This window comes from Astatotilapia calliptera, chromosome 23, assembly GCF_964374335.1.
Source record: "Astatotilapia calliptera chromosome 23, fAstCal68.1, whole genome shotgun sequence".
Lineage (NCBI taxonomy): Eukaryota > Metazoa > Chordata > Actinopteri > Cichliformes > Cichlidae > Astatotilapia > Astatotilapia calliptera.
In genome coordinates, this window is record NC_137443.1 from 160515 (window position 1) to 175305 (window position 14791).

The 14791-nt window shown below is 37.3% G+C and overlaps 1 protein-coding gene and 1 long non-coding RNA gene across 2 annotated transcripts; one reads left to right on the forward strand and one right to left on the reverse strand.

Annotated features, from left to right (window-relative positions):
- The first annotated feature begins 854 nt into the window (after window positions 1-854).
- On the forward strand, window positions 855-3786 carry LOC145424405 (uncharacterized). The gene is made up of 3 exons (XR_013905474.1): window positions 855-1701; window positions 2180-2259; window positions 2708-3786. It is a non-coding gene; the product is annotated as an uncharacterized LOC145424405 (long non-coding RNA).
- A 5874-nt stretch (window positions 3787-9660) lies between these two features.
- LOC145424193 (uncharacterized) lies at window positions 9661-12706 on the reverse strand. The gene is made up of 4 exons (XM_080297260.1): window positions 12263-12706; window positions 11255-11410; window positions 10926-11021; window positions 9661-10766 (listed from the first exon to the last, which is right to left on the reverse strand). Exons 2-4 carry the CDS (start codon window positions 11366-11368, stop codon window positions 10527-10529), a joined length of 450 nt encoding a protein of 149 aa, XP_080153386.1. The 5' UTR covers window positions 11369-11410; window positions 12263-12706; the 3' UTR covers window positions 9661-10526.
- Between the last annotated feature and the right edge of the window lie 2085 nt (window positions 12707-14791).

The window sequence follows — 14791 nt, forward strand, 5'->3', positions numbered from 1 at the left end:
CAGGGCAACATTTCAGTAAGCTAAAGGAACTTGTTTCAAGACAGTGAATCTTGAAACTAGAGAAAAACTAGAGATTTTTCACTTGTTCCATTGGCAGATTTTTTCACTTAATACAAGATATTTTAGCTTAAAATAAGTGAAAAAATCTGCCAATGGAACAAGTGAAAAATCTCTAGTTTTTCTCTAGTTTCAAGATTCACTGTCTTGAAACAAGTTCCTTTAGCTTACTGAAATGTTGCCCTGTAGCTGATTGTGTCTTATTTTAAGTGTAATGAGATAATTTTGACTAGAAATAAGACAAATATACTTGGTAAGATTTTGAGTTTTTGCAGTGTACATGTTGCTGTCTTCTTGTTTGATGGCAGATACTCCCTTCACCCTGGCCAAAAAGGCTAAAATGACCAAAGAAAAAGTGGAAAACAGCTGAACATGAGAGGTTTTTGGACAAAGTTTGTGTTTTTTTTATTGTTTAAGCACTGCTTCCAGCCAAGAGTGATACCATATATGCCCCATAGCTGCAGAAAAGGCTAACATTGTTATCTTTTGACAAAAAAACAGCTGAACATGAGAGGTTTTTGGACCAATTTTGTGTTCTCCATTCTTTAAGCGCCGGTTTGAGCACCGTTTAAGCACCGGCACCATTTCAAAAGTACCGGTTTGGCACCGGTATCGATAAAACCTAAACGATACCCATCCCTAGTAGAAAGTGTGACTGGATTTATAGACTGGAAACGGAGAAACTCACTGTGACGACAAACAGTTTTGTTCCAAAAACAGTCAACAGTCTGGGTGTGTCAGTATTAGATGTATTAGATGTCTGTTGACACTGGCAGATAAAACAAGGTTTCATGTTAACAACGGAACTTTAGTCTGAACCAGCCCTCCTGGTTCAGATCAAGATTTCTTCCTCTTAAATGGGAGTTTGTCCTTCCCACTGTCGTGAGATCACTTGCTCATAAGAGCAGAGATCCTTTTCAAGTAACGACTGATGTAATAGGTTTACTTTATTGGAGAGGTAAACAGTAATTAGTAACTAATTACTTTTTCATATAACTTGACTACCACTGCATAAGAGGCTGTATGATTGCTGGGTTTTTCTCTGTATGTATTACTGTAGGATCTACCTTATAAGATAAAGTGTCTTGAGGCAACTGTTGTAGTTGTTCGGCGCTGTATAAATAAAACTGAATAAAACTGAAACACCAGATAAACCAAAGAATTGATTGTTGCATGGTATCTGGAGCAGGTGGCACTACTCCAGATTATTTATGAAACACTTCTTTCATGTGGACACGCAGGTGAAACCCTGGATTAACTTAATGGGTTGAAAGCTACCTTCGGTGACAGTTTATTGTCATCACTGGTGTTTTGGTAAGCAAATACAGTTACTGGAAAAATACCCCGGATATATAGCTGACTGGCTGTGCTGAATGTAGGAAGTTTAACAGGATCTAGATGGCAAACAGGGAAACTCCCTGGCGTTGAATGTTTGCATTGTTCATATTCCAAAGAAAACAAACAATGTCAGAGCTGAGCTCCGATCAGTGTGTTCTGATCTCATCAAATATCCTTGAGTTCATGAACAAACATTCTGTTTTCACTTTTAGGGTATACACAGAGGATTATTTGGTGTCAGTCAGACTTTAAGGACTGCTCACAAAAACACTGCTGATTGCTTTCACCTGAATTCATCTCATCACTGTGAGTATGACTTTGTTTATTTGACAGAAAATGAGAGAAGTTAATGTTTATTAGTTAACCTTACATGTAAATGTTTCTCTAACCCCCTACTTTTTTAGAATCTTTTTTTCATTGTTTCTCTGCTCTGTGTGTTTGGAGCACTCACTGTGGAAATATGAGTAATGTCACAGATGCTCAAACGCACTGAGCATCCATTTTGAAAATGTGTTTTTAAAAGATTAAAGGAATGAAATTAGAAAGGGAAGTTTAAGGGGCGGAAAAAGCAGTAGAGCCCTTTGAAGGAAAATTTTTAAATAAGGTCTGTCTTCCTGGAAGTGTCTGACAGGATGGAGCACGGGGACTGTAACATGATCAGTGGACACTATGATGGCATTTGTATCATGTCTACTGGAGACTTCAGCTATGTGTTCACTGATGTACAAACAGAAATGCTTCCACAGACAGATGACATGTTCTTCACTCTCGTTTTGTTCTTCAGTTTACAGACACCATGGGTGCTCGGCAGTCCACCATTCATATTACAAACAAGACCCACGGCTACACCCTTCGTAACCCCAGGTGACTATACCTTTGTTCTTCTGTGTTTGCTGTGGTGATTTCTAAAGTGGGCGGGATTTATATGTAACCCTACAGTAAGTTTCCACACATTAAAGATCTATACTGTATGAATCTCAAAGCATATTCTTTTGGTTTTATTTTACAAACTCATCCATATTGACCTTTCATACTGGTGAGTGCTGCTGAACTGAAAAGCTGATGAATTAAAAACAAAAGAAATGTACATAAAATGAAACAGAATTGGCTTAGCAGCATCACACCTGTGTTTGTGTGCAGTGACCACACGGGAAGCTGTAACAAAGACACATATTTAACACATATGCATGTTACAGTAATACCCCTGTCCATGTTTCTTACTCTAAAGACATTGACCCACCTGACTCATGATGAGGAGTATGGATCCTCTTTGAATAAAAATATTAATTCATGTTTTCTTTTTTCTGACTAGTCTGCATCTTGTTAGCGGACTTTGCCAGATTCCTTTGCCAACAAAACTCAAGCCTTCTGAATCTGGCAATGCTCTGTTCTCTAAGATTGGTGGCACAGCGTGTGGATCTGTTGGAGTCTTCACCTACGATCTCTACAATCCAACTACAGACAGAGCTGATAAGAAAATAGCTGTCATGTTCTCTGTTCCTTTTGACTATGGCCGGTACTCTAACTGGTTTGCAGTCGGAGCCTTTGACAGGGAAACAAACTGTGATAATGATCTTTATCACAAGATGTATTACAGTGATGAGAGAGGGTTTGTCAGAGGAAAAGCTGATGGTCATGATCTGAAACACAGAGATGATGATGTTGTCGTTACATTGGGCATGACAAACTCCAGTGTTGCAACACTGAAAGTTGATGTACACAACAGGGAACAAATCTAATTATTTAAATGAGAGGTCTTATTGCTTTTAGGGCAGATCTAGCGAAATGGCATGATCACCCTTCATTAATATTATCTGGATTTACTCACCCTAAGGCTGATGATCCGGATATCAGATGGTTAAGGGCCCCAGGGCTTCCCTTTCTTTTACAGAAAATGATCCTTATAAAATCTAGAGCAAAGATATGCCAGTAAAACACAACACTGTTGTAAAAAGGACATCGGATTAAGGCTGCAGCTGTTTGAGATTGTGAACCAGCTTCACATTACAGAAAACTCAGGTTAACCCTGAAGTTACCTGAATAAGCTAAAATCCTCTGGAGTTAAAACCTTTAGTACTTTAAAAAATTAGCTTTGACATTGAATCATTAAAGATCAGCTAAAGCAGGCACAACATGGTCACATAGACGGGATATATGAGTTGGATAACTGGTCAAATCAGACTGAACCTCACCACCAAATATTTTTAAAATCCTTACTAAACTGTAAGGGTGTAGTGCAAGATTTTAGGCATTTAATAATCTGTTATTGTTTCTGCTGGAAATACTTTCTGAGAAATACTGATGTTATGTTTCCTGTGCATAACTTTAAACAAACAATTGCTTTGTTTGTTTGTTATTTTACCCTGAACATCAATAAAGACATAAACCGGACTTTAATGAAACCCGTCTCTTTGCTTTATTCACTGACATTTCTTCCACTTTATTGATCTGGTTTCATTTTGTGAAAAATGTGTAATTCCTTTAATGATACAAATCTAATTTTGACACACATGTTCACAGTATTGCTATATAGAAAGAGCAGTCTTGGTCTTCCTTGGTCTCTTGTGTTCTGAGGGCCTCTGGATGTCTGGATCTCCTCCATACCTGCTTAATGCCCTGGGGGACGGGGCTGTGGCCCCCCCACACCCTCTAGCAGATCGTTACCTGAAGGAACCTTTTAAAAACAAGCGCGCTCATGCTCACAGGTGTACACACGGTGCTCACACACACAAACTACACCCTTTTTGGCTCCTACCTCAAAGCACACTGTGTGCTGTCGATCCTACATGCTGCACAATAAGGTTTAATATTTAGTATTAACCGTTATACACAGATTATCATGATGATGTTTTTTATTATATTGCTCTCTTTTTTGCTTGTTTTCTCTTTTTTGTTTTCTCAACAGCTGATCCAGGTGATTGATATATATCTGTAACAACTTTTTTTACACTAGGATTGTGAATCTTCATCAACAGTTTCCCACTTCTTGTGATATGATCAATTGTTCTACCTGCACTATTTTGTCCTACTCAGTTGTCATCCTCTCAATCCAAATTTGAACTTCCTACAATAATTCAGGTATGTTCCATGATCACTAAATTAAGATCATCATCATGTATACTTGATCCACTGCCCACTAATCTTGTTAAACTTTTACTCCCCTCTCTTGGCTCATTGATCACTAATATTGTCATCAGACATCAGATTTCAAAGAGGAATAAATTTGGATACCACCGGCATAAAAGTAGAATGGGAGGGAGAGCCTTCAGTTTTCAGGTCCCTCTTCTGTGGAACCAGCTTCCAGTTTGGATTTAGGAGACAGACACTATCTCTACTTTTAAGATTAGGCTTCAAACTTTCCTTTTTGCTAAAGCATATAGTTAGGGCTGGACCAGGTGACCCTGAATCCTCCCTTAGTTATGCTGCAATACGTGTAGACCAGAGGCGGAGCCAGACATTTGAAACACCCGGGGCTTAGCCCTAAAGGGTAGTATGCATGTGGGATTTTTTTTTTTTTTTTTTTGGGGGGGGGGGGGGGGGTTTAGAAATGACTGAAAGATTAATAGGCTCTGTTTTGAGTTTTGTTCAAAAAAGAATGACTTCATATAGGGAAAAATATATATCACATATACAGGACACCTTAAACTAGTTTTTTAATTAAGCAGCAAGGCAGAACAAAGTCAGGGCTGTATCAAGACACGAGGACTAAACCCCGATTCAACCAGACCCAGAACTGATCCGGAATTAAAACAGGACTACAACAGTTCAAAATCAGGACTATTTAGGATTTAACCAAGATAGAACCAGAATCAGAACTAGATGATAGTAGCACTAAAAATCATCATAGACCTGCACTACACTTATTTTTTAATTCTACCAAAGTACACTATTTAGATTGAGAAAAGTTTATATAATTATTTAGCCTTGTTGTGCAAACAAGCCTGCATAACTTAATAAATATAGAATTTGAAAAATAGCAAACCTAAAAAGAAACACTAGGTACGAGATACATGAGTACCTATGATACGGTGATACTTTTGGTAAACAACCATTTGACTAACATGTGTGTCTCACCTGCTCTTGTTCCACCTCTGTTCTGTCCTCATTCTCCATCTCCCTCTCTGTTCCTCTCTCTCCCTCTTTGTGCTGACAATCATCAAATATACAGTTGAAACCAGATATTTACAAACTCTTCAGATCAAAACACTTTTATAATTGTAACATCAAATCAGACTAAACGTTTATTTTTTTAGATTGATAAATATAAAAAACATAGTTTCTCTCTTTACTCTTAAAGTTAACAAATATCTGTATTTCTTAATTGCAAATGGCACCAAATTGTATTCAAACTGAGCCACACTTATGGAGCTCCATAGTTCTTTTCCTGGTGTTTTGGTTGACATCTCTTGATTTTCCCATGTTAAAGAAACAGGCTCTGTGTTTTGCCTTATATGCATCCACAGCTGTGCCACCAGTTTACTCACATGGACTCTACTAACCTATCAGAAGCTTCTTCAGCTCAGAATGGAATCGTCTGGAGTTTTCTTATTAATTAACAAACTTAGTGTATATGATAAAAAAAATAGACAGCTCTGTCTCTCTTTATTCTAACATTTAACTAATTCAAAAGATATTTCAATATTTATCTAAAACAAAAGTTTACTCTAAATTGATGTTTTACAGTAAAAATGTTTTATGTTTTCTCCCTAAAGTGTATGTAAATATCTGGTTACAAATGTGAATATCCTGCTGTGTACTGAAATCCCTCTTGGGCTACGTCCACACGTACACGGGTATTTTTGAAAACGGAGATTTTCCGTTTTCGTTTTAAAAAATAATCCCGTCCACACGTAAAGGCAGAAATGAAGGAAAACGCTGCTAGGAACATGCCAAAGCAGCAGGTGGCGCTATATTCCTAACCGTGTAGAAATGTTGGCCAATCAGAAGTCTAGAAGCCTCGGCGGGAAAAAGTAAACAAAGCTGGGGCATAGAAGCAGAACCGAGTCGTATGTGTGGGGGGACAGTAACTGTGTGTGTATATGTAAGCATGTAAACACTGCAGAGAGTACAATTAACAGTAACAGTATTGTAGAAATTCATTTCACCGAAACAATAACGTGGTGCACACTGTGACGTCAAAAAAGGCGCACATCTTTGACCTGCATTTTCTGCGTTTTTCTCGTCCGCACGTAAATGCAAAAACGGAGTTTTAGAAAATATCCACCCTGCCCGGAGTTTTTAAAAATCTCCGTTTTCAGTGACCAAAAACGCCGTTTACGTGTGGATGAAAGGTGCAAACGCATAGGTTTTCAAAAATACCCGGGTACGTGTGGACATAGCCTTGTTTTGCATAGAAATATACTGAACAACATACAAAGCATAATATATAAAATAACATTTACCTGAGTTTTTTCTTTGAAAGAACCCTCTAATGTCCATTCTTATATTTCAGTGCATAACTGAAACCGATTTAGTCGGGGAGGGTAAGAACTGAAAATATGAAATAAACACACGTAAGCTAAGACTAAAAAAAATGGCATTTGTTCGGCTTTTCATTTCGCCATTTGTTGATTCACTTGAAGAGCAAGTAACGTAATATGGGTCAAGTGATCAGTTTGATATCAATCTTTCGTGATACACAGTCATATTTACATTATTTGTACAGTACGAATGATTTGCTTTGGTACCTGGTCAAACTTAAGCTCTCCTTAGTATGGCTGGCTCCGTTTCTCCAACAGTGCACTCACAGGCAGCAGCTGCCCCGCCCCCTCGCTCAGTCGCTTAGTGCCTGAGCTCGGATCATACCAATATCAGGGGGGATTCACGCACAGTCGTAAATTCCCACAGTGTGCACTATGTGCTTCGAATATTGTGTGTGCTTTTTGTTTTATACAGTTATCAGCCAGGCATCTAACTATGAAAAAATTACACTCCAAAAGACCCCGGGCTTCTGACAAAACAACCCGGGCTTAAGCCCAGTAAGCCACCCCCACGCTCCGCCCCTGAATACAGAGGAGGGAACTAATGCTGACTTTAGTGACCAGCTCAGGATTCACTTCTACTCTTCTCTTCTATTGTATATTATAGAGATCTCTATATTGCTTTATACCTCAAAGGTTTTTGAAACATTTCATCATGTGTCCATCAATTCATTTGATTCAGTAACGTAAATAACTGATGTCTGCACATGAATTATGTTTCTATCAGTAAAGTCTAGACTATTAATTCTGATGGTATTATAGGTGCTCTTAGTCTATCTGTCTGCTTTATACTTAGCTTCCTCTCCTCACCCACAACCGGTTAATGTTGCTAAAGGCTGTATTTTAATCCAAACCATGATGATGAAATAGAAATCAAAACTTAAACTCTGTCTCCTCCTTTCTGGTGTGTTCAAGGATGCTGGTTGATTAGAGATGGTCTATCTCTAATCTTCTGTGCCATTTAAAAACAAAAACAACAACTGTTAAGGGTTCAACTATTGAGGAGGGATACAGGAGGTAATCCAAATAACAACACTGATCCGGCCGGGTGGAGTCAAACGATGATTTTAATGAACACACGTGTGGGAGATGAACACTGTACGCAGACAGCATCGATCTCTCTCTAACAATACACAAGCAGTTGTTTTATATAATCAGGGAAATTTATGACGCCCCCTCATGAGTCATCACATGCATAAGTTTCAAAACCACAATGACTTTTAACACAGTTTGAAAAAACAACATCACCTCGTCTCCATCCCAGGTGTCTTCCTGTCGCTCGTCCTGCCCGCGCTTATCGTCTGAAACATCAGACCCACATTCTGCAACAAACTGTTCTTTTGCAGGCACAATTTTGCAGTCACAAGCAAAATATAATTAAACTTTCACCTATAAATGAGTCCATCTACTGTGTGTGTGTGGCTGTGTGTGTGTCGACCTGAAATGCACTCAGTTTCACCTCTCACCTCACCAGCTAGACCTTGTAACCTTTCCACCAGACAGAAGGCCAGCACGTACACAACTGAAACTATATGTGTAATATGTTGAATAAATGTTTTAATCAAGAACCTCTACTAAAAGCTTAATCAAAAGATATAAACGAATAAAAGACAATAATGAATAACCTGGTTATTCAAATAGCATCCACCCAACAGCTCCTCAAAATAACTTACACTTAGACTCTGCTTTAGTTTCACTTTCACAAGCACGCTCTGCAAAAACCTGCGCTTCCTGTCTACTTTGGCACAGAGTGTACTCAGAGTTAGGCCTTTCTTTTATAATGCAATATAATCTGCATATAAACATTTAAGATTATGAAAAGCATTCAAAAGCATTTAAGACTATGAATTCAACTCAGCAGTTTAAAGTGGTTATAACTGCACCTGTAATAAAAGTTAATTGGGTGCCAATATGTTTAAACATCTGAATACAATATCAATGCTGTAGATTATGTTATTAATGTTATTAATGCAATAGTAATGATGATGACCATGAACAATAGCAGTAAAATATTTCTCTGATCTCCACACAACAAAAAAAACCCTCAAAAAACAAACAAACAAAAACAACTGGATTTAACAAAAGAGAAAAACTTTTCTCTCTTGGCTTCAAGTTTATTTTACTGACTCTCCATCGCAGTGGGTGGAGGAGATGGAGCCCTCAAGCAGCAGATTCTGGAGTTAAAGTAACAATCAGAAGAAAGCTGGATTAGAGAGAGGACGGAGAACCCAAATGGCTCTCTGACAGAGGATGAGAAATTATTATTTCGAATTTTAAATCACATAAAGTTACTTCAATCACTAAATTCACTAAAATACAAACCTCGGTTATGAAAGAAACCTCAAACAATAAAACAAGTAAATACGACTTTATTTACACAATGAAACCAAACCTGTCCTGCTCTACTACACTGAAAAAAATGTTTTGTTCAGTTTACTCAATTTTTTTATGACAAGTGGTTGCACGAAATAAATTTGTTTGAATCCAGAAATATTTTTTAAGTACACTGAATTTAATTTAAGCAAGTAAAACCAACATATATTTTTAAGCTACTTTAACTTAACTGTTGTGGATACGTCTTAGTCAAATATTATTAGTAAGTCCAACTAAGGTCGTGTTAAATGTACCAGAATAATTTGTTTCCTTTACACTTATGTCCCAAACTTATATTCAAATCAATCAAATTGTTAATTTCTCTCTTTTTCAATTAAGTTAAGTTTACTTAAAAAATATTGCTTACCCTGATTTGTAGTTTTTAAAAACGTCAATAATGAAAACTACAACATTCTTTCACATCATTTATTAATGCAAAATTTGTTGCAAACAGAATAAGAATCCACATCTCTAAGGGAAATTGCTGCAATTTGTATAATACAAATTACAAAACTTTTGCCTATGAACTAGTAGCTTTAAAAAGCTGTATTCAAACAAAACAGAAACAACAGACAAGAGAAATGTTAACCAATGTTTCTCTTCCTCTAAAAAAAAAAAAAAAACTCCTTACATAAAAGAATAAAACACTACCAGCAGTATAATGTATCACAATTAAAAACTGATGCATCCACAAACTAACCAGTTTCAGACTTGCTGTTCTGCGATCCATATTTAGAAATTGCATTTTAATAAGGTAATTAGACTTAAAATTAAACTTGTGTTTTCCTTACTGCTTATTGACCACTGTCTTTCCATTCTAGTCCTTCCTTGAAGATTCTGAATGTTTTACATATTTTCTGACCTAACATACTCGCTTCAAAACAATTAATAGCCTTTAAAGTGTTACCAGTGTGCTGCAGTGTGGTAATCATGAATTTTTTTTTTTTTTTTTAATCCGGTTGAGTTAACACTGATTATACGCAGGGCAGCAGCTATAACTGAATAATTACAAAGTTGCTCTTCAAGCTACTCAAATGTACCACACGTGAAACATTCATTATTGAAAGTTAAAATGTTCAATCGAAACATAACACAGAACAAATGATGGTTGTACAAGAGTTTCACTCCTATTCACAAGAGCACCAGTCATTGGTAATTTACATAACAGCATTCTCTTGATGTGTTATTTTAGAAATCTTCCTATCCAGTAGCAATTTTGTTCTTCAGCCCAAAGACTTTGGGGGAGAGCTTTTCACCATCGAATCCCATCAACACTTTCTAAATGAATTCATAATAGTCCTTCAATTCCTTGGGGAAGGCTAGGTTTAGTGCATAGATTACTCCAAGCATCAATGCACAAGCTTGGGCCAGAGATCCAATGTTGTCCATGACTATCTCCCCTTCAACAAATATTCCAATGTCATCATAATGTCCATTTTGTCCATCCTCCCTGTTGATGACATAAATGCCCATGGTGTGCTTCTTCAGGTCTCTCTGGATATCATCTCCTTCAATGTCCTAAACATTTAATAAAAAGGTAAAAGAAAAAACAATTAACTCTACAATTAAATTCCAATCTAGTCGTTTGTGTGTGTGTGTGTAATACACACACACACAGATATCTATCTAAAAAGTGTGTGTATAGATGACTTGCTTACAATGACTTAAATGACTTACAAAGAACTCCCGAATAAGGCTTCCGTCCTCTTCACCAAGGTAGAGGCAAAGTGCCCTGAGAACTGCTTCCCTTTTCACTTTAACATCACTTTCAGCCTGTTTAAAGAGAGTTGCTGATTAAACCAATTTGGAAAAAAGAACAATGTCTGACATTCGCAATAAGTAAATTTTATCATTTGTCAGTTCAAACATAGTAAATAAAATTTATATATGAAATTTCAAAATTTAGATTGCTTGGCTGGTCACCTAAAACGGCTTATTGGACTCACCAGTGACCTGCCACTTAAGACAAAAGAAATCCAAATAGAATTTGCAATATTCAGATTTACCTCTTGCATGATCTGCAAGTGGTGGGCAAGTTTCTGCCCAGAAACACCGCCCTTCTTCTGGAAAACTGTCATCAACTGAGGTGTAATTCTGTCTAACTGTGCCGCGAAGGTCATCTCCAGTTGAAGTGTTGTAATACACTGGAATTCAGCATTTACCTGTATCTCTCACTCTCACACACTCTCACACACACACACACTCTCACACACACACACTCTCAGAGAGAAAAAAAGAAGACTGGTGCTTAATCATTGGTATGATTATTTTGTTATTTCTTCATTAAATGCTACAATGCAATTGCCATCACTTCATAAAGCATGATTATCATATGGGTTAGTATACAGTGCATGAAGGATGTTACTACTGTTAATCAAAGAAGAAATGAATGGCATCAGTCCATTTAACGGGTTTAAAGGGTTTTAAAAAGCAGATATTTGTCTGTTTCAGGTGGTTGGCAACACATTTTCCTGTGCTCTTTGTCCACTGGTGGGAGTGTCTCACCTGTGAGGTCAGCGGGGCAGAACTCTGCCATCAGCAACAGAGAGCAGAGAAAATTTAGATGTGCAACTAAAAACATGCTTGCCATGTAAGCCCCAAACATCTCTGAAATTGCTCTGCAAACTTCAGAGTACTTATACTTCAGGAGTCCTGTGGGTACCGTAAAGACTCATGTATGCAAACAAACCACATTTTTTTTTGCAATCTGATCCTTTTTCTCTTGGCTGTTTCCTTCAGGGATCACCACAGTGAATGATCCACCTCCATCTAACCCTATGCTCTGCATCCTCTTAACTCACAAGAACTAAATTCCTGTTTTTCATTTCACTTTCGCAAGTTTTTTTTTCTTTTGTCCTGGATAAAAGAAATTTTATCATATATATTAATTGATATTAATTAATATCAATATTAATAATCACAAGAACCCTTAAGATGAGATAGATAAACTTGTCCCTGCAATACTGTGACAAATACTGTTGTGATAAATATGTAAGGAATTTGCATGTACTTACCAAAATAACACCATCTTCTTGAATAAACAGTAACACATAAGGGGAAGAAAATCTGCCAGAAAAGGAAGACAAATAAAAAAAAAAAAAACTTTAGAAAGACAAACAATTACCGTTTCCAAGCCATTAGTGCATTACTTCATGATACTCCCTTGTAACAAAACAAATCTTACTTGTGCCTCTGTGCAAACTACAGATGGCACGATACCACTTTTTTATGTCCGATACCGATATCATAAATTTGATTATCTGCCGATGCCGATATGAATCCGATATAGTGTATTTTATAATAAATAAAACTGTTTTTATAAATATTTTGCTGCATTTTGTATAAGTTCATACTCAGTTTTAAAAACAAAACATTAAAGCTATTCTGTTATACCTGTATGCAAAAAATACACTGCACCCAAAATATTTTATACTTCAGCAATACTGATCAACCTAAGAAACTTACACCATCCTCCTTATTCAGGTATTCTAAACAGTACATAGAAATATTAAACTAACTAATAGGACTGCCAACTCCCAGCAAAAATATTAGGAAACCACCCCGCACCCTCCGCCTGATAATGCTTAATTGACGTAATCTACTTTAATGCACAGAAATCAATTATTTTTCTATAATAATTTGATTCAACATTTTTCTTCAATACAGTTGCAACAGCGCAGACAGCGTACCTTCCCAAAGGAAAAAGTGCTATATGTACTACTATTACTAGGGCATATATTAGACTTAATATTTACTACATACAATAATGGATCTCTATACATTTAACCAGATCACCACTTTGGTAGTAAGATTTAGAATAATTATTTATTAAAAGCTAGACATTTTAAATGAGAATAAGAAAGAAAATTATGTCTTTGTGTCTCCCTTTCCCTGTTAATGCCCTACCTGGCCCCTGGCAAAACTTTGCTAGATCCGCCCCTGCACAGTTACCAGCTGTCAGCTACCTAAAAAAGGATCCTGGAGTTATTTGTCTCTCAGAAACAGTTCATAACTTCCCTTCAACTCATTCATGTGACCTAAAATGTAAACCTGTTTCTTCATTACCTGTTCAGCTCTAATGATTCAGTAAAAACTTCTCCTGGTTTCACCTTCATGTTTCCTTCTCACCACATATCCAAACTATCATGACCAGCAGCTATTACGGCCGTGGCTCCAGAAAACATAAGCGGATACTAGAAGTTAAAAAAATTCTAGCAACAGCTTATCAAGCTTAAACGTGCTGCTGTTGTTTATCTGCCGTTTTCCTCTTTCTAGCGCAAACTGGGTGACTAACAAATGAGAGAGACTAGCGACAGAAAAGCCGATCACCTGATAATCGATCAGTTTCATGATTGAAGTAGCAACAGGAGAGGGAGGGGGGAGAATGAGGGAAGTTTTAGCTGTTCAGCATGAAGACACCGAATAACTCCAGCTTTGTGTCTTTTTTCATTCTAGCTGAAGTATAAAACAAATCGCTTCCTTTCCCCCTCAATACAAAACTCCGACAGCCAGTCCAGCTGTGGCTCCATACATCGGTTGTTAAGCTCAACATGGAAATACTATGCAAACATAAAGAGATGAACTTACACACTTGCTTTACTTCTCTGTGTTAGTTTTCTCTGAGATTAAATGCAGCGGTTTGGAAGCACGTAGCGAGGCTTTAAATGCTAAACCAGACCGCTGACAGGTCTTGCACTCAACAGCTCTATCAAGTGAAGCAACTTCTTTTCTGAGTTAATTTCAGTTCTGACAAACATCACTCTCAGTGCCTTTTGATCTCACATTTTTGGCAACCACTGAGTTATTCTCCTCCACAGTTTACAACCATTATTTTTTTCTGCACAAAAGACGTTGTGCAACGCCAATCCTAATTATTTCCTACTGCACCCCTGACTGTGCAGGTGCGTTCAGAAGCCCCCTCCCCCGCCCGACTATTCCTTAATGCCAATGTTGTGGCGGGAGGGACGATTTCTCCACTTAAAACTGCAGGCGACTGTACAGTGAACTTTACAGCTAACTACAGAGAAATTGCCTCGTTCCATAATTTGTTAGTACAAAGTGTGCCACAAGAACTAAGCTAAAAACATATGACATTTTAACGCATCAATACAATTACTCTTTTAATAGAGCAGTAGCTAATAGAGCACATAGCTAGCTTAAGTCAAATTCATGACAAAGTTCAGAGGTGTACAACTACTTAGACTTCTTTCTCCATGTGCACACGTCTTAAAGAGTCAACATGCTTTGACTGAGGTAAAAAAAATAAAACAAAAACGACCGTAAAAGGTTTACTTACCGAAGCTAGACCACCTTTATATGAAGTTGTGCGATTAACTTAAGCCCGCTTGCAGCACAGCAAAGAGTCCGCTTCTTCAGTCCGCGCGCAAAATGGTGGCCTGTCCTAACGCATGCGCAAAATGGCCCAGCAGGAGGCTATGAAAAACATACTTAAGCATTTTGAGCTACATTTAATTAACTAAAATTAATTGGATTAAAACGCAGGGAATGTATTCTGGAGTTACTCGAATTATATATGTAGACAG